Genomic DNA, 23,468 nt, shown 5'->3' on the forward strand with positions numbered 1-23,468 from the left:
TTCTGGTGCTGGGCCTGTGGTCAGCCCTTAGTAAGGACACAACCTTACCTTGGCTGTGCTGTGGGCAGTGGGGGAAGGGTGGCTCCTTGCTGGGGCCACAGTGTGCCCCCGAGGCTTATCTGCCTGTCTCCAAGTTCAGCTTCTACCCCAACTTTGGAGGTGGGCTTGCTTGCTTGCTTTTTTTTTTTTCATAACAGCTTTATTGAGATATGTTTCACATATCATCCAGTTCTCCCATTTAAAGTATATAATTCAGTGTTGGTTTTTTTTTTTTTTTTTTTTTTTAGAATATCCACAGAATTGTGCGTCCATCACCACAGTCCATTTTAGAACATTTTCATTACCACCCAGAATAAACCTGGCAGGCCTTAGTTGTCACCTCCCAGTTTCCCCATCCTCTCAAGCCCTAAGAAACTACTCTTGAAAGTTCTACTTCTAGAGATATGCCTATTCGAGACATTTCATATAAATGGAATCATACAATATGTTGTGTTTTGTGACTGCCTTTTTGCCTTTTTTCACTTAGCATGATGTTTCCGGGGATCGTCCATGTTGTAACATGTATCAGTGCTTCATTTCTTTTTATTGACGAATAGAACTCCATTGTATGGGTTTGCCCCATTTTGGTCATCCACCTGTCAGTTGATGACCATTTGGGTTGTTTCATTTTTTGTCTATTATGAGTAATGTTGCTGTGAATGTTCATGTATAAGTTTTTGTGTGGACACATGCTTTTATTTCTTTCGGAAGAATTCCTAGGAGTGGAGTTAGCTGGGTCTTATGATAACTGTCTGTTTAATCATTTGAGGAAGTGCCAGACGGTTGTCCACACTGGCTGCACCATTGTACAGTCCCACCCACAGGGTATATAGGATTCTCATTTCTCTGTATCCTCACTAACACTTGCTCTTATCTGTCTTGTTTGACTATAGCCATCCTGCTGGATGGGAATTGTTATTTCATTGTGCTTCTGATTTGCGTTTCCCTAATGGCTAATGATGTTGAGTGTCTTTTCCTATACTTTTATTTTTGAAATTAAGATGCATTTTCTTGCCACAGATCTTTGATCACGTTTTGTTGCGGAGTGAATGGGAAGCGAGGAAGTGCTTGCCGCTCACAACAAGAATAGAGGAGATGCATATTAGGGTGATTAGTGTCCGTGATGAATCTAGAAGCTTAACATATTAGGAACAGACTTGGGACAAACTTCTTTCTGGAGGAGGATAGATGAAGCCATGGCCCTGGGCTGTCACTACTCTGGTTGGCAACAAGACCTTTTGAGATACACTGTGTAGCCCTTTTTGTGCCTTACTGAATCCAGTTTGGGAGAGGATCCAGCTGTTTGTTAGGTGATCAGGAGGCAGGCAGATTTTTAGCCCGATCGACAACATTTTGATGGCTATTGTTCTGTGGCCTCTTGATTAATACCCTGGCCATGACTGATCATTATCATTAAGTCCTTCATGGCACCAGCACCCTCTGGTATGGATTGCTGTCCTATTATTGCCCTGTTACTGTTGCAGTTAGGGATGCCTCCCTAATGATGATTTTGAAAGGTCTTTTTAACTTCTTTCTTTCTAGCAGGAATTGTAGGGATGGATTCCAATTCAATTGTGTGTGTGTGCGCGCTGATACAGGTGCTGTTATTTCAAACTCTGGATTCCACTGGAGAAAGGAATATTTCTGGCAGTTCTGTAGTCACTTAAAATCTGGGCCCTCAATACTCAGAACTGTGCTCTGAACGTAGAGATTTTCACTCCAAATTTTTATGTCTCTGAGCTGGAAAAATTGAACCACGACTGGGTTTCTTGACCATCCTTTTGCCCCTCAAATGCACCACCTGGGTGGTCCTGACTGTCCCCAAGGCCAAGGCAGAGAAGCGCGCCACCTTGTACTGGGTCCTTGCTCAGTTCTTGAGCCTGGTCTTTCCTTTGCTTAAACTTTGCAGCCTTGAGCAGCCTCTTCGGGGGGGTTCATCGAGGAAGCGGCGCAGGGCTTCCTGTCTGAAAGCTGACAGGTAATTCCTGTCTGCACGTGTGGCTCTCTCCTAAAATAGCAAAAGAAAATTACCAGAGACTGTCTTTCTTGGTACAGCACCTTGTTTATTTGCTCTGGGAAAATCCCTTCAGCCCCGGGGTGACATCGGCTAACTGGCGTGGGTTATCGAAAAGGAAGTGCAGACATTTCCTGGGGAACCACGGGCAGCACCGGTTAGAAGGGTGGCTTCTAAAGCGTCAGCCCCTTGAGGGTGGGAGGCCCTGTCTTGTTCCCAGTTCAGTCCCCAGGACCTGATGACAACAAGTGGGGGTCCTTGCTCAATGTATCCTTGTAGAAGGAGTGGATCGCAGGTGCCTGTCATCTGGCCCACGTTAGAGGGGCTGAATGAAGTGTCACAGTTGCCTGGGTGACAAGCTCACTCAGTCAACAGGTATTTTATTTGTGTTCCTTGGGCCACTCTCTGTCTCTGAGAACATTAGTGGGGGAGTCTCTTAAAGATGTCATGGATCCTACACAGAAACTGGTAAAAAAGCAAGGTAGACAGACAACTGTTTTACAGCTTCAGACTGGGGAGGACATCACAGTGGAGAGCAATGGGCCAGAGGGACTTATGTGATAAAGGGGGGGCTAGAGGGAGCTCCCGCCACATTGATTGCCAGGGCGGTGGTGTGGCATCATGATGGCATCCATCTGCCTGCATCCAGGCCTCTCAAACTTGAGTGGTCATCAAAATCGCCTGGACGGGCTTCCCTGGTGGCGCAGTGGTTAAGAATCCACCTACCAGTGCAGGGGACACGGGTTCGAGCCCTGGTCCGGGAAGATCCCACATGCTGTGGAGCAACTAAGCCCGTGCACCACAACTACTGAGCCTGTGCCCTAGAGCCTGCGAGGCACAACTACTGAGCCCGTGAGCCACAACTACTGAAGCCCGTGCGCCTAGAGCCCGTGCTCCGCAACAAGAGAAGCCACCACAATGAGAAGCCCGCGTACCACAACGAAGAGCAGCCCCCGCTCGCCGCAACTAGAGAAAGCCCGCGCGCAGCAACGAAGACCCAACGTAGCCAAGAAAACAGCAAAAAATCGCCTGGATGGCTGATTGAAACACAGGATGCTGGGCACCCCTCCCCGCCACCACCCCCAGTTGCTGATTCAGTTGTTCTGGGGTGGGGCCTGAGGATTGGCATCTCTCACGGATGCTCCTGCTGTTGCTGAGTTAGGGACCACACTTTGAGAACCACTGGCCTAGAATTCAGCAGTTGGTAAACTTTTTCTGTTAAGGGCCAAGAGTGAATGTTCTAGTCTTTTGAGCTACATAAGATTTCAGTCACATGGTCTTTGTTGCTTTTCACAGCCGTTTAAGTATGTACAGACCGTTCTTGGTCATAAAGAAACTGGGGAGGAAGGATGGCCTTGGAAGGCAGGGTGTGGTTTACTGACTCCTGGGCTGGCTTATCCCTAGATTATCCCTCCTCTGCCACATAGCTGGCTGACCTTTGCCAAGTTAATCTCCCTGTGTCATTGTTTTTTCATCTGTAAAACAGACATGATAACATTAATAGTTCTTACCGTATAGGACTCTGTCAAGAATTCAATGAACTAAGGCACAAACAGCATCTATCACAGTGCCTGGGACATAACTAGAATTTATTTATCATTTACTATCAGTAGAGGTACTACCAGGTACTGATGACTCTGTTGATAGGCGAGGAAAAGAGTGAGAGAGGAAGACCAACACAGATCCGCTGCATCTCAGACGCCGAAAGCTAATTGTCCCAGGATCCCGTTGTCATTTCTTCTTAGGCTGCTTAGGAAGAAGAATCCTTTGATCTGAAACATAGGCACACTCTGAATACATCCTGGGTTAGTCCCTCATAGGAGGTCATGCTCAGCCTTTGCTTAAAAAACGGTGTCATTTGTTGTCTAGCCTGTGTTGGTACCAGGTAGGATCTGGCTGCATTCGTATTGAAACGATGGCTTTTAACCTCGCACTTTGTCCCATGGTGTGAGTGAAAATGAGAACCACAAAAAAGCAGGCCATCGTGTGCCCTGCATTTCCTGTGCTGAAGTGTGCAAGTGAGGAGCTTGCACCAGCAGCTTTCACTCGTGGTAGCTAGTACGGAAAGACTGCTGGGTACCCCTGGCATAGCCTCTCTGTGCTGGTGCCTAGGGCGAGGCCACCTGGTGGCCCCGAGGCATTCAGCTCAGCTGTGGACGCTGCTACTGAAAGCTGGCCGTGCTTAAGTAATACAGGGGGCTCTCTCCCCTTTCCTTGTCTGATTACCCGCCAGGGGCATCCACTTTCTGGCTCACCTCTCCAGCTGCGGGCTCTAATCCTTGCTAGAGCACATAATGATGACTTTGTAAGTTCAAGTTTCACAGGCACAAAAGTGCCGGGTGGTGATGAGACTCCACCCTCCACTTGGGTTTTTGCTGACATTCAGTGAAATATCCTTCCATCTCCTCCCCACCTTGCAGAACAAGCTTCCTGTTTTGAACTTGGTCCAGACTGGAACAGCCCCGCTACACCTGTGAACACGTGCAGACACACATTTCCCCCCTCCGTATTTGTACAGCTTTTCATCACCCAGCCAGATTTCCCCTCTCCGTTTACAGATCCTGGATCATAACATAAGATAGGGAACTGGCAGATTAAGAAAAAAGGAAGTTCACGTTTTAGAGCTATTTGGGTGAAAACAAGGCTCTGGTTTATTTCACTGTGTTTTGCCACAAGGACTCTGCTAACTTTCCCCCTTCTTCACAGCAGGATGGAAACGAGGAAAGGAAATCGGCTGACGCAGGAGCCCGAGTGAGACGAAGAAACCCACAAGCCCAGCCTACACCATGAACTTGTGTCTCTTTTCTACACTGTAAGAGCCCAGGGCAGGTGAAGTTGCCAGAGAGCAATGGGTCTCTTTACTCCGTGGAAGCTGTCCTCTCAGAAGCTGGGCTTTTTCCTCGTGACTTTTGGCTTTATTTGGGGTATGATGCTCTTGCATTTTACCATCCAGCAGAGAACTCAGCCCGAGAGCAGCTCCATGCTTCGGGAACAGATCCTGGACCTCAGCAAGAGGTACATCAAGGCCCTGGCAGAAGAAAACAGAAATGTGGTGGATGGGCCCTACGCGGGGGTCATGACAGCTTACGGTAAGCACCGCACTGCCGGGACTCCTCCGTCGAGCGTGGCTTTGCCTCCAGGGGACCCCAGAGGCTCTCAGACTTGGTCATGGATTGAGTATATCCCTCGCCACTACCTTCATGGCAATAAACTGCCCATAGAGGGACACTTTTAGAAAGTTAAAGCTACGCCCTTTGGGAGATTCTGACCTCTCGTGCACGCTGGCACTTCGCGCTGGGAGCAGTGGGGCTTCCCAGTTAGCGCTGTGTTGGCTGTATTTGCAGCTGCCTCCTCCTCCCTGGACACATTGCTGGAGTGCATGATCTCATCTGGGGGGATGATCAGGGAATGTAGAAAAATCTTCTCATTATCGTTCCCTAAACAAACCTTAATTAGGACTGGTGGGCGTGAGGTAAGGAGGGTGGGGAAGAATGTTCTATGGACGCCAAGAAACTCAGAGCCGAACGTGTGCCTCCCTCTGGCCAGTATGCAGGGACATCAGGGCTTACGTGCTGACTGATAGTTTTAACTTTTGGCTTCCTCAGGGTTTACCGCTGTTGTGCATTGCTCTTGTCTCTGGTTGCCCTCGCCTTGCAAGAAATCTTTCTGTACTCGTTGCTTTTTTTGTCAGGTGCTTGAAATCCGTTTTGAAATGAGCTTGAGTGAAAAAAAAATACACATATGGAGTATTACTTATTTTTCTTTCAGCAAAAGTTAGGCTTAATATAGAAAAGTTGGAAGCTGTAGACAAGCAAAAAAAAATCAAGAAGAAAAAGGAAAATCACATAAATCTACTGTAGAAAGTAATCACAGTTAACATTTCAGTGTATATCTTTCTGATATATATGTGTATACACACATAATATATATGTATACAAACATATGTATACATATGTTTGTGTAAATAAAATATTTACAAAAACATACACAAATACAAAACGAAAATTGCAAATGAAATTTGGATCAGACTGTATTTTGGAGAATCCAAGTCCCAGCCCTCCTGTGGTCATCTTGTATTGGAGTGGACTTGATCCACAGAAGATGACCTTGGTTACTATGCAGTGACAGTTCTGGTCATTGAAGGGAGACTTCAGTGGCCTCACGGTTTGAGATCTGAGGTATACTATAAATCAGATAGAAGAGTGGAGTTGGGCAAGGTGGGAAAGTTCGATGTTCAACTTTGTGACCCATTCAAGGTCTTTGAAGTGTGTGGAGGTCAAATGATGATTCCTGAAAATGTGTAGCCACAGGTTGAAGCTTGAATTTAAACATAGGAAATCATGCTCAGTGTTACATATACATTTTTTCTTTTCAAAAGGATCCAGGAAACTTAGTTATTTTTAAATTATATATATATATATAATTAGTTAATTTAATTTTATAAATATTTAGATATAAAAATTATATACATATATATTTTTTTTGGTAAGGAGGAAATGGTTGCTTTTAACATACAATGTGGACATTCTTTTTCAGTGCCTACTATTTGAATGATCACACAGTCTGCTTTTAATCTATTCCTTCAAGATTTGTAGGCACTGGTTTTTAATATGTCTAAATAAAATGTCACCTTTTTCGATCTAATGGATCAAAAAATGAGACTTCTTTGAGAGCTGACCTTGAAAAACAGCTAGGTAGTTTTTCAGAGGGTGCGTTTTAAATTACTCATTGACTTTGATCTTCTGTAATAATTCCCAAATATTAAAGGTAAACCGCCAGAAAAAGACAAAGCAAATTGTCATCGTTGGTGTTACCAGTGGGTTACAAGTAAATGTCACAAGTAAAACCGATGCTGTTTTTCAGTTTCTGGTTCAGTGCATTCCACATTACACATTTGGAGGGAAAGAGGTCTAGTCTTGTAGTAACTTCCTCCTTCTGTTTATCTCGGTCTCTCTCAAACCTTTACCATGGGAAGTAAGAAGCCACATGAATGGTAAATTTATAGACTTTATTTTTTCTAGTTGTTTCGACCAGTTTTATTTCTTGTGTACTGCTAAGCATCTCATAGGGTGGGTTTCCTCCACACTCTAAAGAGCAATGATCTGGTGTTAGCTTTTCAGCCTGACCGAGACAGTATGTTTTTTAGAATGATATCAAAAACCCCAGAGTAGTCTGTTAGAATATGAACCACTGTATATGCTTGTAATCAAAGGACTTTGGAGCTCAAAGAAACTACAGAAATTTATTTCAACTTCCTCCGTTTACAGACGAACCTTAGCAAAATAATTCTTCTCCTCAAAAGCAACAAAGAAAAAACCAAACGGCCCCATCGGCAAGTCGAACGTATTTTTCTCTTTCATCTAATCAACTCGACATGCCAATCAAAGTGGTCTTTGGAGCTGAGTTTCGGGAATTCAATTGGACTGTGCATTAGTGCTTGAGGTTTGGGGATCATCATGTGATGAAATCTTACCCAGACATAGGTTCTCACCTCAGCACTATTGATGTTTGGAGCCGGATAATTCTATGTGTGGGGGACTGCTTGTACCTTGTAGGATGTTTAGCAGCATCTCTGGTGTCTCTACCCACTAGATGCCAGTAGCATCAAAAATGTCTCCAGGCTTGGGGGGCAAAATTTCCCTCCTCCCCACCTTGGAGAACCACTGCACGAAGACAGGAAATCGCAAACCCCATCTAACAGCATCTTCTTATGGAAGTCCTTAAGCAGATAACTGGATTTTATTGTTTAAAATTTGCCAGGCTAGTTCTCCCTGGTTCTCAGCTCTTGGTATCAGCAACTGGGATTGAGCCAGATGGTATAGTCCAGAGCCAGTCCTGGAAAGCTGGAGAGCCATTCTGATGATGTGTGCTTCCCCTGGAATCCATCACTAGCAGTTGTGGGCATGTCAATTGCCAGGCAGCTCTGGTGGGTGATGTTATGTGTCAGATGGGAGGTATGGAGACTGCCGGATGTACAGTGGTTTAGCTGGGCTGGTGGAGTGGGGATGAGGATGCGTGAGCCATTGGTCTGCAGTCTCTTTTTCTGCCACAGATGCAGCCCATGTACAGAGCACTGCCTCGATGTCTGCTCTGGAACAGTGAAGAGCTAACCCTCTGTGGCTGGGACCTGTGTCTGGTGTGAATGAATCCAGTTAATAGACCAAAAAAAACCCCCCCAAAACCTCTTCCTTCTCCCATCCCATATTGGTATAATCAGAGGCTCTTAATATGCTACAAATTTGTCTTATTAAGTAGCTGTGCAGGTGTTTGAAGAATCGTAGTAGCTGATTTTAGATTAAACTTCCTGACTTGAGATGCTAGAGCAGAAATGTTTAGCAAACCATGACCTGTGGGTCATATTTGGAGCTCTGCCTGTCTGTGTAAAGAAAGTTTCATTGAAACACAAACACTGCCATTTGTTTATAACAACTGTAATAACAGAGCAACGTGACAGTACCAGTGTTTATTTCGCATAACAGCTAAAGTGTGCTGACTCGATCTTTCAGTAGTCTCCATAGTTCATTCTAGAACACTCGTGCGATCGTGTCCCTCCTTGACTCAGTGATTTCCCAGGACTCCCATGGCCTTGGGCCGGATCCTCCTGTATTCATATGGGTTTGGAACCCAGCACCCCATTGTTTATGTGTTGTCCGTGGCTGCTTTTGTGCTACAATCCCAGAGCTGAGTAGTTGCTGCAGAGTGCAAAGCCTAAGATGTTTACTTACTGTCTGGTCCTTTGCCAAAAATGTTTGTCAGTCTCTGACATGCAGTTGCTGTTGGTTGTTCGTTTGACTGGCCCTTAAACAGCAGTAGAACTTTCAAATGGTGTCCCCCCCCCCGCCCCCCCACCCCCATTCCTCGTTCTGGTGATTTGAAGAGAAACTTCTGACTTTCTTTGGGGATATGGTCATTCAGAAGGAGTGCCTGGAAGATATCCCGGGCAGCCTGTGTGAAACAGTCGCAGCATTCATTCCTGGGGCGTGGAGGGCGTTTCTGGGTGCTTCTCTATCACTGCGGAGAGGAGCATGTGGGGCCAGAGCCGTCTGTAGCTTAGCCTCCGCTGCATCTCCCAGGCCCGCGTGGCAGCGCCATGCCTGTCTGTGATTTCTCGGGAGTTGCGTCCTGAATGGTGTCACTCGCCCAGTCAGTGCTGTGCTTGTTTCTGAGGTGAATTGATCTCTGTCTCCAATGGCCTGACCCAAATTCTGATGCCCAGTGATCACCTCTTATCTAACAGGCCAGGCCTGGTCCACTTGTGTTCTCAAAGTAGCAGGAATAGAAATCTAGGGTGATGAGAGACACCCTTCCCCCACCCGGGGGTACATCCACACCTTATTAACCTTGACTTTTCTCACCTACTTGATTCTCTGGGCGCTGGGACGCTCCACCCTGGACTGGTCACCAGCTCAGGCTGAAGCAGCTATGAGCCCTCAGCTTCTCTGCCAGCACCCACCTTGGCCTCCAGGCCTGTACACCTGCTCTGCTTTACCTCCTGTCTCCTGGTTCCCTGAACTCCTTGGGCCTAGACTGTCCCCGGGATTGGCTCTTATCCTTCCAGCCTGGCACTTTGGGCAGCGTCTGTGCCGGGGGCTGGTGTCTGTCAGTGCTGTAGATGCTTTGCGTGCACAGCTGGGAAGAGACTGACAGGGTCCCTGCTCTCACGGAGGCTGCACTCATTTGGGGGGAGAAATAATAAACGAGAATGACAGATAGCAGTAAATTCCAGGAAGGAAAATGACACAGGGAGATGGGATTTTTTAAAAAGTACTTGAGGAGCTACTTTGGAGGAGAAGGTCAAAGAAGGCCTCTCCCAGGAGGTGTCTTTTATTTTTTATTTATTTTATTTTATTTATTTTTGGCTGCGTCGGGTCTTTGTTGCTGCGCACGGGCTTTTCTCTTGTTGTGGCGAGTGGGGGCTACTCTTCGTTGCGGTGCGCGGGCTTCTCATTGAGGTGGCTTCTCTTGTTGCGGAGCACGGGCTCTAGGCGTGTGGGCTCAGTAGTTGTGGCTCGCACGCTCTGGAGCACAGGCTCAGTAGTTGTGGCTTGTGGGCTTTGGAGCGCAGGCTCAGTAGTTGTGGCACACGGGTTTAGCTGCTCCACGGCACGTGGGATCTTCCTGGACCAGGGCTCGAACCCGTGTCCCCTGCATTGGCAGGTGGATTCTTCACCACTGCGCCAGCAGGGAAGCCCGGGAGGTGTGTTTTAGCCCAAATGATGCTCAGGAGCTGCCAGGTGGGGTGGGAGGTGGGAGGTTGAGGTGAAGCAGGGTGTGTGCCAGGTCCTAAGGCCTCACGCGCACTCCAAGAGCAGAGCAGAGGCTGCTGCGAATAGAACAAGGTGAGCACAGGGCAGCGTGGCCGGTGCTGATGTGGGAGGATCGGGAAGAAGGCATGGGTACCGAGGCCCTGAAGGCTGTGGTCTCAGTGTGATGGAAGCGGGAGAGGGGATGAGGAAGACGAATGCTCTTGCAAGGGAGCCTGGCCTGGCTTGCCCCTGCCTGGCGCCGGCCGTGACCCTGACCTGTTGTCCACTGTCACCTCCTCAGGGAGGTCAAGAGGAAGGAAGTTCTTTCTGTTTCCTTAAGGACATAGGGGTGGAGAACCAGGGGGGAGTTTTTGGTTGCTGGTGAGGGGGCAGTGGAGCGGTAGCAGCTCTTGGGCTTCTGTGGCCCTTGTCAGCCTGGCGATGTCCATTGCCAAGACATAAACACCGCTTAGGGTTGGTACAAAAGCCAGTGAGGGGGCCCTCACTGGGATGCTGGCATGGCTGCCTGAGGCTGCTCCAAAAATGTAGCCCCCATCCTGCGTTGCAGACCTAGGTAACGATCTGAGAGTCGGACAAGAGCTTGTCTGTGTGTTTCATTCCACCTCTCCTATGAAAAAGAAGAAGGCACTTACATTGGATAAGCCTGTGAAGGTTTATTGTTGCTTAAATTTTTTCTTTTTGCCTCTGTTCCTCCAAATCTGATCAAGGGACTGTTTTTTGGAGGGCTGCGTGATGTGGAAAACCACCATTGCCTAAGCAGAAATTCTCTGCCCTTGAGGGAAATACACTGTTCTTGGAGCGAAATGGGGGAAAAAAGAGCTGGGCCCTTTCTTTGGTGTGTCTCAGGAGGTTACTTGGTTACCCTACAGTGACGTGGCTGGTGTGATTCCGGAAAGGACTCTCTGCTTTCAAAAGCTTGGACCTAAAAACGGGCCTCTTTGGGGCTTGGGGCTTTTCCAGTGATCCTGTGGTAGAAGACCCCCGCCCAGCATCCCCATCAGAGCCAGACCAAGTTCACGGGCATGCCCAGCCCAGTTTGGATGTCTGAGGAGGACCTCGGGTGTGTTTGAGACAGGAGTGCAGTCGGAATCTGGGTCTCTGGGAGGAACTGGAGGCTCTTGCTAATGCTCCCTTTGTCCTCAAGCCCTTTCCTTGCACACCACACCACCGCTTCCGGTCCTGGCGGGAGGAGGGGATACAGGTGTAAAGGGATTTGCCTCAGAGTCCTGCCCTGAAGTAGGTTCCTCATCTTCCCTGCAGCACCTCCCCCTCCCAGCGGTGTCCTGGTGATCTTTCTGCCAGAACTGCTTGGGCAGAGCTCACGGCCACCCTGAAGAGCTGTCCACCCTTCTCATGCTGCCTGGCAGTGCAGCTGTCTTCTGGGACCAGCTTTTGGATGATGGCTGGGCATCTTCCTGCCTCTGAGCTCTGCATTTGCTGTTCCCTCCAACTGCATGCCCTTCCTCCAGAGAGATCCCTCCCCCCTCTCCTTTGGGTCCCTATCAGAAGTAGGGCCACACCCCTACTTCATTCTCATTCTTCATGACAAACTACCTATCATGATACAGTCACTGTCTTTATCATCTCTCTCCCCCATTAGAATGTAAGCCCCCAGAGAGCAGGGAGTCCCGTCTCTCTTGTTCCCTGCTGTGCCCCAGGGCCTTAGCACGTGGCTGGCACATAGTAGGAACCATGAGTGAATAGCAGCAGTGTCCCCTCCACCCTGACTCTGTCTAGTGCAGTTACAGCTGAGGCTAATTTGAAAATCACAGTGGGAACTCCCTGGCGGTCCAGTGGTTAGGGCTCTGCGCGTCCACTGCAAGGGGCTCAGGTTTGATCCCTGGTCGGGGAACTAAGATCCTGTAAGCCAAGGGGTGCAGCCAAAAAAAAAAAAAAACAGAAAGAAAATCACAGTAACACAGTAATGTTTTTAGTGAGACAGGAAACAAGAAGAGATTCCCTATGGACTTGGTGTCCAGGTGGCTCCAAGTAGCTATTATACACGATCCTGAAGTGGCAACCGTTGTTTCTTCTGGAAAGCAGCTGGAGCGTGTTTAGTTGTGGCTTGTGGAAGGTCTCCTTACTAGATGTGTGACCTTGGGCAAGTCACTGATGTTTTAAAAGACTGCCTCCTCTTTTGTCCAATAGAGGATATAATATCACTGACCTCATAGGCTTGTTGACCTCATAGGATTGCATGTGACCGAGCTTATCAAAGCACTTAGATTAGTAACATGCATTCGTTATTATGAGTTATTGCTAACCATGGCCTACACAGACCCGCAGTAGTTACCACCCAACCAGAATTGTCCACGTAGAGCTGACGTTGTTTATTCATTTGAACGCAGGGCTTCAGGAACCTGTTTATATAGCTGTTTTTAGGGTTTACAGGGGATGGGGCCCGACCAGACAGGAGAAGAAATAAGCTGTGGACTGGAGGAAGGCAGGCTTGCCACCCACTGCTAATTAAACAAGATGCCCAAGGCTTGTCCACCAGAATCCCCTGGGCTGCTGTGACAGCACCGTTGCTGGGCTCCACCCCAGCCAGGGTTGAGACCTGCTGCTCTGAACTCCGGGGAGGTGCTGTTTGGCTCTTCCCTGGATCCCTTTCCAAAGGTGTGTTAGCTCCAGAGTGACTTATGGCATCATAGAAACGGGACATGTGATTGTCATTGTCCTCCTGTTCAAAAGATAAAGCTTTTCCTTCGTGGTGTGGGATAAGTGGGGCGTGGCCGAGCTCACTTCGTCTCTGACGTGGGCACCATTGGGGCACGGTTTCTGGTGTGGGTAGTGAACAGGGAGGGCTGTGCTACGGCTGCCCTTTCCCGACAGGGAAGATGCCCTGGAGTTAGTGGGGACTACGGGTGACAGTGGACTTGACCTTTCAGAGCCTGAGTCCTTTTCTACACAGAGGGCTAAGTTGGCTTGAGTCCTATTCCATGCAGCTGGCGAAGTGTTAGGAAAATGGAGAGAAGAGCCCAAGAACTCCATTCTGGATGTTTACAAATTCCGTAAAGCAGTTAACTATCCTCTACAGGCCTAGATAGGATTCTTTCTCGGATTCTGCTGCCTAGAAGTTCCTTGAAATACTAGTGACCCTTCCCCCAGCACAGGAATAGCATTTACTACTAGGTACAAGTTCAAGTCAAAGCTTAGTTCCGTACAGCTAACCCAGGAGAGCACGGCAGTCAGTGATACCGAGCCTCTGAGCTGCTCTTTTCACTGGGTGATGATTGTTCCCTTTGTCACCTGGACGGCCTGTGACAGCTGCAGGGGGAAGGGCATATTTGTGAGTTTAGGGCCTGGTGAGTTGTCCACCAGGGGGCTCGAAGAACCCAGCTGAGATGAGGGAGTGAGGGTCAGTGACTGAGATGCTTTTTGGGAGGGGGGAGGGGACATCAGGGTACCTGTGGCCAGTACCCTTGAGTTCCGAGGGTAGAACACACAGTACTGATCGCATTTTCAGGTAGCATTTCGTGCCTTTGTGATTGTCAAAATGATGTGAACGTTTATAGAAAATTCAGAGCTTCTGGAATATGAGGCTGTCGAAAACCTGGGACCCTCCAGGCACTTTTCCTGGGCTGGCTGCTTTTTTGTCCCCATGTGAAAGGAAAAAAAAATTCATTTTCAATTCCAGCAGCTGTCTGAGTCACTGTTTCAAAGCTGTTCAACACACGATAGAAGATACTGTCCATAAAGCGCACAAGGGCAGAGATGATCCCACGCCCAGCTTTGCATTCTTACAAATAAAGAATAAGAGATAAAATACTCTTTACCCCCAAACCAGATAAATTTGATTTCTCTCCATGCTTTATTTAAATGCAGATATATATGTGTGTATGCTCATTTTTAAAAACTGGAATATTTTACACAGAGCTTTTTGAGCTCATCTTTATTTTATTTCCCCGTCCATTATATTTTTTTTAATGGCGATACACTTTTCCTTTTTCATCCAACCATTCAATAAACATGTATTGAGCTCCTGAGGTCAATAGCTTGTGGCAGTAAACAGAGGTGACAGAACAGACCTGCTCTCTGCCCTCCCTGGCCTCCAATCTACCGATTTATTCCATTTTAGGAATAGATGGACACCATATAATGTAACCTTTTTGTTGGGTATTTGGGTAGTGTCCACTGCTTATCTATAATAAATAGCACTGTTCTCTTTTATAACTAACACTGTCTCGAATGTCCTTGTACATAATGAATGGACTGTATTTTGGTCATTACTCTAACCGTATTATCTTTCTGTGGAAAGGTCACTTTAAAATTAATTTTCAAACATGTAACTGATGAAACTTGACATTCCTGGCAGTCAGTGGGAATGAGAGGTTGGGGTTAATTCTTTTTTCATTAGCACCTCCCTTTCTCATTAGCGCCCTGTCTTTTGCTGGCTCTGTGGAGCAGCAGGTGGATCTGCTCTGTGGTCCTGCTGTTTGAGCTCTGCTGTGGACTGAGGGGCGGGGAAACATGGCCATGGTAGAGAAGGATTTGCATTAGGAACAAGCATAGATGTAAATGATCTCTGGCAGTTCCGCTGTAAGTCCTTGCTTATTGCCCAGTTGGTTCTGTACCAGTGAATCGTGGCGGCTGCATCTTAAATGTAGTTCTCGATTGTGTGTGCCCAGAATCCTTGACATGCAGGTTGTGCAAGTTCCGATTGAGCAGCTTGAGGATGGGACCTGGTACCTTTGACTCCACAGCCAAGCCTGATGGACAGCAGGCTGGAGAACCACTGCTTTGGGAAGCGTGTCCCAGGGGAATGGGGTGGGACCAGCCTTGAGGCACTGGCCTCAAGCACTGCCCTTTCTCAGTTGACTTGCTGATCTGGGCAATCAGGGTTTACCACCCAGTCTCATAGTTTTAGCTGATAAGACTTATAAACTGACAGATCTTTTCCCACCAACAGGATCCCCTTTCTACTGATATTCCATCTCCTTGGACTCCAGCTGCAGGGGAGGGTGTAGCTGGCAGTGAGATCTCCTTGACTGTCCTGCTCAAGGATGTGGCAGCATCTTCCATCCCCTCTTATCCTTAATGTCATGGCTTTCAGGAAATGAAAATTTACAGAAGCTGCCAGGGCACCTGTTCTGAGATTTTGTTGATCTCACCCTTTATCAGAGAACTCCTGGCATGATAGAAACGAAAAGCTTCCTTTCCCCAGCGGGACATTTAAAATGTTTTCACCTACTTTGATCTCATCTTTATCACGTACAGTAAGTTTTCGGAATGCAGAATTGCAGTAGTAATGTTGGGATTAAATTTTTATTACTGAGGCTTTGAAGCACAAACAAAATTTTAAAAGCTCGTGAGTAATTGGGAATTGTAATCCTGCTGAGGATACAGTTTATGGCTGTAATAACTATAAAACACAATGATAAATATGAAAATATTACACTAGAAGTTGGAGGAATGTTTTCACCTTCGTTTCTTTATTAAACTGTATAGAAATTATTCTTGGATGTTCAGTCTTATCAAATATATGGATTAACATTAAGGTGAAAATATACAAAAGTACTCTGGAATTAGTTTAAAATTGCAGTAAAACTCTTAACAATTTTTGCAGGTTTAGCTGTGAAACACAAAGATGAGAAACAATTTCATCACCTAGAAAGATATAGTTTATTTAGCCTTCTTTGTGGGAAGACTAAATGTAGTTCATTTAGTTGTTGGTTCATTCATTCATTCACTTATTCATTTAGGTAACACACACTTACTGATTACTGTGTCAGGCACTGTGCCAGTTGGTAAGGATACAAAGATGGGCTGGGGATCATCTTTGCCCTTGTGTGTTTTATTGACACAGTATCTTTTATCTTGTGTTGGACTGCCTTGAGATTGTGACCTAAATAGCTGCTTGAGTTGAAAATGAACTTTTTTTTTCCCCCACATTGGGAGAGAAACCATGCCTACCCAGGTAAAGTGTCTAGAGAGGCTAAGGTTTTGATAGTCTTATATTCCATTTTCATTTTAAGGGAGACGATGTAGAAAGATAAGTTCTTCATTACGTTGTAGTGTTGGAGCTGCTCACAGCACAGTGGTATCACGAGTCTTGAGGGTGGCTGGGATACGGTTTAACAGAAACACATGGCAGAAGCTCAGGAGTTAATCCCTGCTAAGTGTGTTCAGAAGTAGCAGGTCAGAGATGCTTGCTGGCCGGCAGGTCCATAGTGGTCCTCGAGAGGCGTTGTAGCATAGTGGGTAAGAGCTGTTGGGTCTGGAACCCAGTTATCTGGGTTTGGACCCTGGATCTGCAGACACACGGGACAAACTAGTTAACCTCTGTGTACTGTGGTTTACTCATTTGTAAAATGGAGATGGGCACGACAACACGTTTCTCGTATTGTCTTGGCAGGATCAAGTGAGTTAATCCATGTAAAGTGCTTAGGACAGTAGCTGACACGGAGGGCTCAGTAAATAGCGATCCCGGTGGTGCTGCTGGGGGAGCAGCGGCAGCGCCAGTAGCGGTGGCAACAATGCAGTAATAATAGCAGCGACCTTAGTGAGAGCAGCAGCAGCAGCAGCATTGGGGCAGTAGTGGTGATGGTGACCATCAGCACCTTATCATCATGAATTCCTCTATCTGTACCATGTCACAGTCACAAAAGGTCCATCTGTGTAGGGGGGTCAACAAGAGATAGGGGGTCACATTTATTGATGAACTGTATTTTTTTTTTTTTTTTTTTTTTTTTTTGCGGTACGCGGGCCTCTCTCTGTCGTGGCCTCTCCCGTTGCGGAGCACAGGCTCCGGACGCGCAGGCTCAGCGGCCATGGCTCACGGGCCCAGCCGCTCCGCGGCATGTGGGATCTTCCCAGACCGGGGCACGAACCCGTGTCCCCTGCATCGGCAGGCGGACTCTCAACCACTGCGTCACCACGGAAGCCCGATGGACTGTATTTTAGGAATCAAGGAAGAATGTCTTCTTAACGCTGATGTGACAACTTTGTATTCTACCTAAGCTGTGTGCCATCAGTGACTATCACCAAAAATTGTGGGTTGGGGGACTCTGTCCAGTAGTCCTGTTACCTTTTAACAAAAAGGCAAAAGGTTACCAGCCCTTAAGAGACCTGTGGCATGGGCTAGGCTGCTGTCTGCTCCCACCTTCCCTCATTGTAGTTCCCATCGTATTTGTAGCAGTGCCACCGTGGAAGTCACACAGAATGCCAGTTTAGTGACGGTGTTCTCACACTTCGTTCCCTCTCCCATAACCCTTCTGTCCGGATTCTCTCTGGACATCTGCACAGAAGGGCAGCGGGGAAGACAAGGGTTGGGGGAGTGTGCTTAATTCAGTGATTCTCAAATGGGGTGCAGTCTGGAGGCATTTCTGATTGTCACATGGGGGGATTGCTACTGTCATTTAGTGGCTGGAGTCCAGGGATGCTGTCAAACACTAAATGCATAGGACAGCCTCTCCCATCCCCTGCCCCCCCCCCCCCCCCCGGCAAAGAATTATCTGGTCCCAAGTGTCAATTGTGTCAAAGTTGAGAAACCCTGAGTTAACCCAAACTGGAGGGTCAGGGCCTCTGCGTCTGGCTAATGACAATTGCTGGTAAGAGTTAAATGCTGTTTTTACACGTGGACTCCTTGGCTGATAATTCAGGCTCTGGGCAAAGAGGCTGGAGATGGGGGAGATTGATGTCATTTATCTGAGGAGTGGTTTCTTTACAGTGAATACAGCCCCCGAGTGGCACCACTGACCCCATCTGTGTGACTGTCCTCTGGCAGTCTTCAGAGCTCTGGAGAAGGGGACAGTGCTTTAGATTCAGTATAAGAGCAGAGCTGGTGGCTGACTCCTGCCGTCCGTGCCAGCCAATGATGTGTCAGGGACCGGCTGTGAGTCATGCTGACTGTGGGACTGCAGCCCCCGGAGGAGAATGATCTCATGACCCTTTGGATAAAACGGTAAAGCTTTGCATCACTCAGGGAGAGATTTCTCTAGGAAGGATGAGAGCATTTTCCAAAGGTTTTATTTTTTATTTATCTATGTAACAGACAGTTATGTAGTGCTTATTGTGTGCCAGGCAGTGTTCAAAACATTTTATAAATATTAACTCATTAAGTCTTCATTACAACCCCAAAGAGGTAGGCTTATGCTTTCAACTCTTACAAATAAGGATGCAGAAATGGAGAGTGAGGACTCAAACCTAGGAAGTGATTAAGAGTCTAATAACCCCTTAATCGTTATGCTGTGGATGAAAGTCACTGAATTTCATGCTTGGTTTCTTTTTTCAGCCCGGCTCTTGACTTCTGGCTGGTCACACTGAGATGTCAGGGAATTAGGCAGACCTGAGTCGAGTCTGCATTGCTATTTTGTATCCCTTTAACCATGAGCGTATTACTTTCTGTCTGTGAACCTCAGTTTTCTCTTCTGTAAAATGAAATCATACCTGCTTCATGGAGAATGTGAAGATAAATGGAATTCCTTATAAATGTGCATGGCACGTGATAGGCATTCAGGAACTCTTAGTTCCCTTCTGACCTTCTTTGTTATAATCATATTTTTAGCCAATTGCTCTAATGTCATGGCCAGCTTGTCTTACTACCTGTGGGTAAGGTACACACTGAAGAGCAAAAAATAGACCTGGTCGGATGTTTGTTAGAGTGAGTGAATGAACAATCTGCTACAGATTTTAACGTGGTGAAGAAGTCTGATGTTTGGTGTTGGGTGTGATTGAACAATTGAGATTATGCTAATGAGCACATAGAACCAGACTTTCAGGATGAAGATGCGGGTTCTATTTCTGTTCGTAGTTTTTAGTCAGCTTCAGTGAAGCTGTCTGTAAACCACCAAGAATGCAAAATTCCATGTCAATTACACACACACCTTTGTTTCTGTTCAGATGAGTGTCTCTCTTGACCTGGCAAAATAGGAGGCCTGCATGCCTGTTGGTGGAGGGTCATGGGCTGTGCTCTGGGGTTGGTGGATTGATCCAGTGTGTGTTTCTTTCCTGGCCAGATCAGAGCACCTGTTCGGCACGAGTGTGCTCTGTTCCCAGCAGAATGGAAGGTGACAACTTCCCATTTGTCTCAGTTCAGGACTTTTCTGCATCCTCTTCCCTCCACCGATGTCCTACTCCCCTGGCCCACTCCCAATTCATAAGCGAGTCTGAATTCTGTTCACCTAGATGGCTATCCTGTGGTCCTCTTGCTTTTCTCACATGTACAAGTCAGACTATCTTTCTTTGATTATGAGTTTCCAGAGGAGAGGGGGCTAACTTCATTTCTCTCTCTGTGTGTAGAATACCTTGTATACAAACTTAGTAAATAACTTACATAGGCATGAAGATAATGTCTGTAATTTATCCAGAGAGAAGAACACTTCTCTATAACCCACAGCCAGATACGTAAGAAAGAGAATCAACTCTTAAATGTAAGCACCAGAAAAGAATAGTTCCAGCGTCTAGAACAATGCCTGGCACATAGTAGTTGTTTAATAAATATGTCTCGAATGAATGAATGAATCTGGTCTTTATTTCAAGTGTCTTCCTAAATTGCATTATAGTTAACTCTGGGTTATCCAGCATGTCTGGAATCTGGAACTGTAGCTTTTATTAAGTATTACCATATGTAACCAACAGCAGTAAAGGCTTTGCAAAAAATTTGGACATGCGAGAGTCTACAGCACTAAAAAAAACTAACAATGAACTTGATCCGGAAGTTACTTCAGGGCCTTGCTACCCTTTGGGCTTGTCATTCTATGTGTCAGTAACCACCATGCTAGAACGAGGAAGAACTTAACAGAGTGTTTTGGTCGGATGCTGAGAAACAGGGAGTTTTCTCTCTCAACCTAGTAGCCAGGAATAATTTTAATGTTACCGCGAAAAGTTGTCTTAACAGAGCGAACTGATTTGTTTTGTACTCTTTGGGCCACTTGAATGTGGCCTCTGTCATCTTTAAGAGGTGGTTTGTTAGGACAGGTCTTCAAGTGGTACTTTTTGACTTGCCACCTTTTGTTCTTCGTGTCAGAGAGATAAACAAAGGGAGGGTGAGCGTGTGCGCACCAGGCAAACGTGCGGGGACCCAAGGATTTTCAAACTATGTACGTTTTCTTTTACAGATTTGAAGAAGACTCTTGCTGTGTTGTTGGATAACATTTTGCAGCGCATTGGCAAGTTAGAGTCAAAGGTGGACAACCTCGTAATCAACGGCACAGGGACAAACTTGACCAACTCCACCACAGCTGTTCCCAGCTTGGTAGCACTTGAGAAAATTAATGTGGCAGGTAAGGACCGCGATTCTATGCCCTGACATAAAGTCAAAGCCTGCTTCGAACTCAGAAGAGAATACAAGAGCACAGTATTCTTATTGGCATAAGATAAATCCCATAAACTTGGTATGGCTCCTGTAAAGCTCATTTTAAATTTATTTTTGAATAACACGTTCAAATGCTTTTATAGTCTCTTCATGATGTGTAATATCTGGTGGTCTCCATGGCATATTTCCCATAATGAGCTCCTGGAATTACTTTTTTTTTTTTTTTTTTGTGGTACACGGGCCTCTCACTGTTGTGGCCTCTCCCGTTGTGGAGCACAGGCTCCGGACACGCAGGCTCAGCGGCTGTGGCTCACGGGCCTAGCCGCTCCGCGGCATGTGGGATCTTCCCGGACTGGGGCACGAACCCGTGTCCCCTGCATCGGCAGGTGGACTCTCAACCACTGCGCCACCAGGGAAGCCCTTGAGTACCCTTTTTGGCTTTTCTTTCCCTCTTATCAGAAATTCACAGCCTTAAGTAGGAGAGAGATTCTTTTCCTTTCCCACCTCCCAGTGTCAAAACGTTTAATTGTTTCACATTAGGCAAGCTTGTTGTATTACGTTTCTGCTGTGTTCTTTACCCTTTAGCAAGTTTTAAATTGCAAAATATATTTTTAATAATCCAAAGTATCCCACCAAACAGGTATTAAAAATAACTTTTAATTACAACACAGAGGCAGTGTCATCTAGGCCATAAATCCTGTCTTCCCTTGCAGTTTCCAACAGCTTCTGTAATTAGACAAGAAAACCTCCCACTGTGTCGAGCTACTGATTAATAAATGGAACCCATGCCTCTCCAGCCTCCACTCCTCCACCCCCGTTCCCAGTCGGAGATGCTGTTGAGAAGGTCCTGTCTGATTTCATGGCAGCTCCGCAGGACCCTATATCGGGGGTTGGTGAGGACTGCTCTGCCTCTAACACTGCTGCCTCCCACCGCCTCTGTCCTGTAGGGCCCGTGTCGACATGTCTGCTGTCGTTCTCTTCCCGATAAGGGATCTCGCTGCCTCTGACTGTCCGGTTTGTGTGCCGGGCTCACAGGGAGACTTGGTGCCTGACGTCCAAGTCTCAGGGTACAAAATTGTGGAATGAAATGGAAGGCAGGTGGTGGCTACTTATTTCAAGTGGGATCCTAGCCCTGTGTGTGGAGCTAGTTTACTTGGCTAACACATAGCTCTGAGCACATTCTGTAAGTCATTGGCTCTGACTAGGGCTCCTTTAGAGGTGCCACTGGTACTGTGTGTTTACTGATATTTATAGAACCAGAGTATTTTGTTTTGTTTCCTTTTTGGAAAAAGGGAGCGAATTTAAAGTTATGCCTTTGATAATTAACCTCATTCTTACTCGGTTTGCATCTCGTGTGTGACACACTCCATACATTCGAGATTTTTACTTGGCCAATTAGTAAAATAATACACATGCTTAGAATAACACAAATTATGGTCGCTCTAAGCAGGGGTGACTGTGGAAGGCTTCTGACTTAGAAAGTAAACTTTGAAGGTGGGTAGGATTGAGGTGATTGAGAAAGAGACACAGACTAGAAATGGATTGTGACACAGATAAAAAGTTGTTAGTTTCCTCTCCTTCCTTCCAACTAGCAACCATTCAGTAAATAGCAGTACAGTTCCTGAGCCGTGGAGGCACGTGATTTTATTTACTCTTCTCAGCATCTCAGAGAAGTGGTTTCACACAGGTTTTGTGACTTTAAGCATTTCGGATGGGGTGAGGCTTTGTTGCTGAGCTCAGCTGAAGACCTCCTCGTGCCAAGTAGAGAAGACATTGTGTTTGCTGCTTCTTTCTTGCTTCCACTTATAAATCATCCCAAATGGGTGAGCCTAGAAAAAATGTGCAACCATTTTCTTAGATGTTCCTAAAGAGCTGACAGTTTCCTGGACTATTTAATATCCTGTCTAATAAGGAAGTTCTTTATGACTGAGGGTCTGTTTCTTTGGCTGACCTGTGTGTTAGAAAACAAAAAAACTTGTCCCTCTGTGCATGTGGGTGCATATGCATTCCCTGCCCAGACACTGCGTTAGCCACAGTGGCTACAGATGTGTAATGAAGAATGCGGGCGTCCTCCTTTATTTCCCCCGAGGTTGGAGGGTCCTTTATATCCTGTCAAATAACCCACATTTTTTTTTTTTTTGGCCAGGTCTATAGATTAGGGTGCCAAAAAGAAGGACAAGCACTTAAGTTCCTAGTCCTAGCTCATGGTCAACCCCTCATGGCTTTTTTGGTCCTTTTCCTGATCCGTGGCTGTGCTGGCAGTCTTCACACCCCTCCTGTCATAGCCGGAGTGGCTCTTGAGCTGTGAGAGAGATCGTTTTTATAGGGTTCCAATCCCAGTTGAGTGAAGTGTTTCTTTCTTCGTTTCTGCATTAAGACGTGGTAATTGCTCAGAAATGTTCTCCCTGGTGTGACTTTACTGCTTACTCTGGTGTCTTATTGCTAACTGATGTTTCTGATTGCTTACTGTTGTGTCTTATTGCTCACTGATAGATCTTCTGGTTGGCTATAAACTGCATCTAAATTGGGTACCATAGCAGTTCAAGAAGAATTCTCTAAATTTATTTTCTTTTTAGGGATGTGTGTGTGTGTGTGTGTCCCCTTTTTCTTTCTCTCTTTAGCTGTGTTCTATGTGGCTTTTATTCAAAATGGCTTGTCTTACCAAATTTATTATTGCTCTTGGGCTTTTATTTATTTATTTATTTTTTTGCGGTATGTGGGCCTCTCACTTTTGTGGTCTCTCCTGTTGCGGAGCACAGGCTCCGGACGCGCAGGCTCAACAGCCATGGCTCACGGGCCCAACTGCTCCGTGGCATGTGGGATCTTCCCGGACCAGGGCACGAACCCGTGTCCCCTGCATCGGCAGGCGGGCTGTCAACCACTGCGCCACCAG

The 23,468-nt window shown here is 46.6% G+C and overlaps 1 protein-coding gene across 5 annotated transcripts in view; it reads left to right on the forward strand.

Annotated features, from left to right (window-relative positions):
* Positions 1 to 23,468, forward strand: part of MGAT5 (alpha-1,6-mannosylglycoprotein 6-beta-N-acetylglucosaminyltransferase) — a 374,340-nt gene that overhangs the window by 134,633 nt on the left and 216,239 nt on the right. For 3 of the 5 annotated variants that reach the window (XM_082631527.1, XM_082631526.1, XM_082631529.1), the window contains 2 exons: positions 4,760 to 5,142; positions 20,379 to 20,543. In XM_082631527.1, the coding sequence (XP_082487653.1) occupies positions 4,902 to 5,142; positions 20,379 to 20,543 (406 nt within the window). In that variant the 5' untranslated portion in view covers positions 4,760 to 4,901. The remainder of the gene's footprint in view (positions 1 to 4,759; positions 5,143 to 20,378; positions 20,544 to 23,468) is intronic. The other 2 variants (XM_082631528.1, XM_082631530.1) reach the window with 1 other exon arrangement.

The sequence above is a fragment of the Mesoplodon mirus genome (genome assembly GCF_964341445.2).
Source record: "Mesoplodon mirus genome assembly, chromosome: 8".
Classification (NCBI taxonomy): Eukaryota; Metazoa; Chordata; class Mammalia; order Artiodactyla; family Ziphiidae; genus Mesoplodon; species Mesoplodon mirus.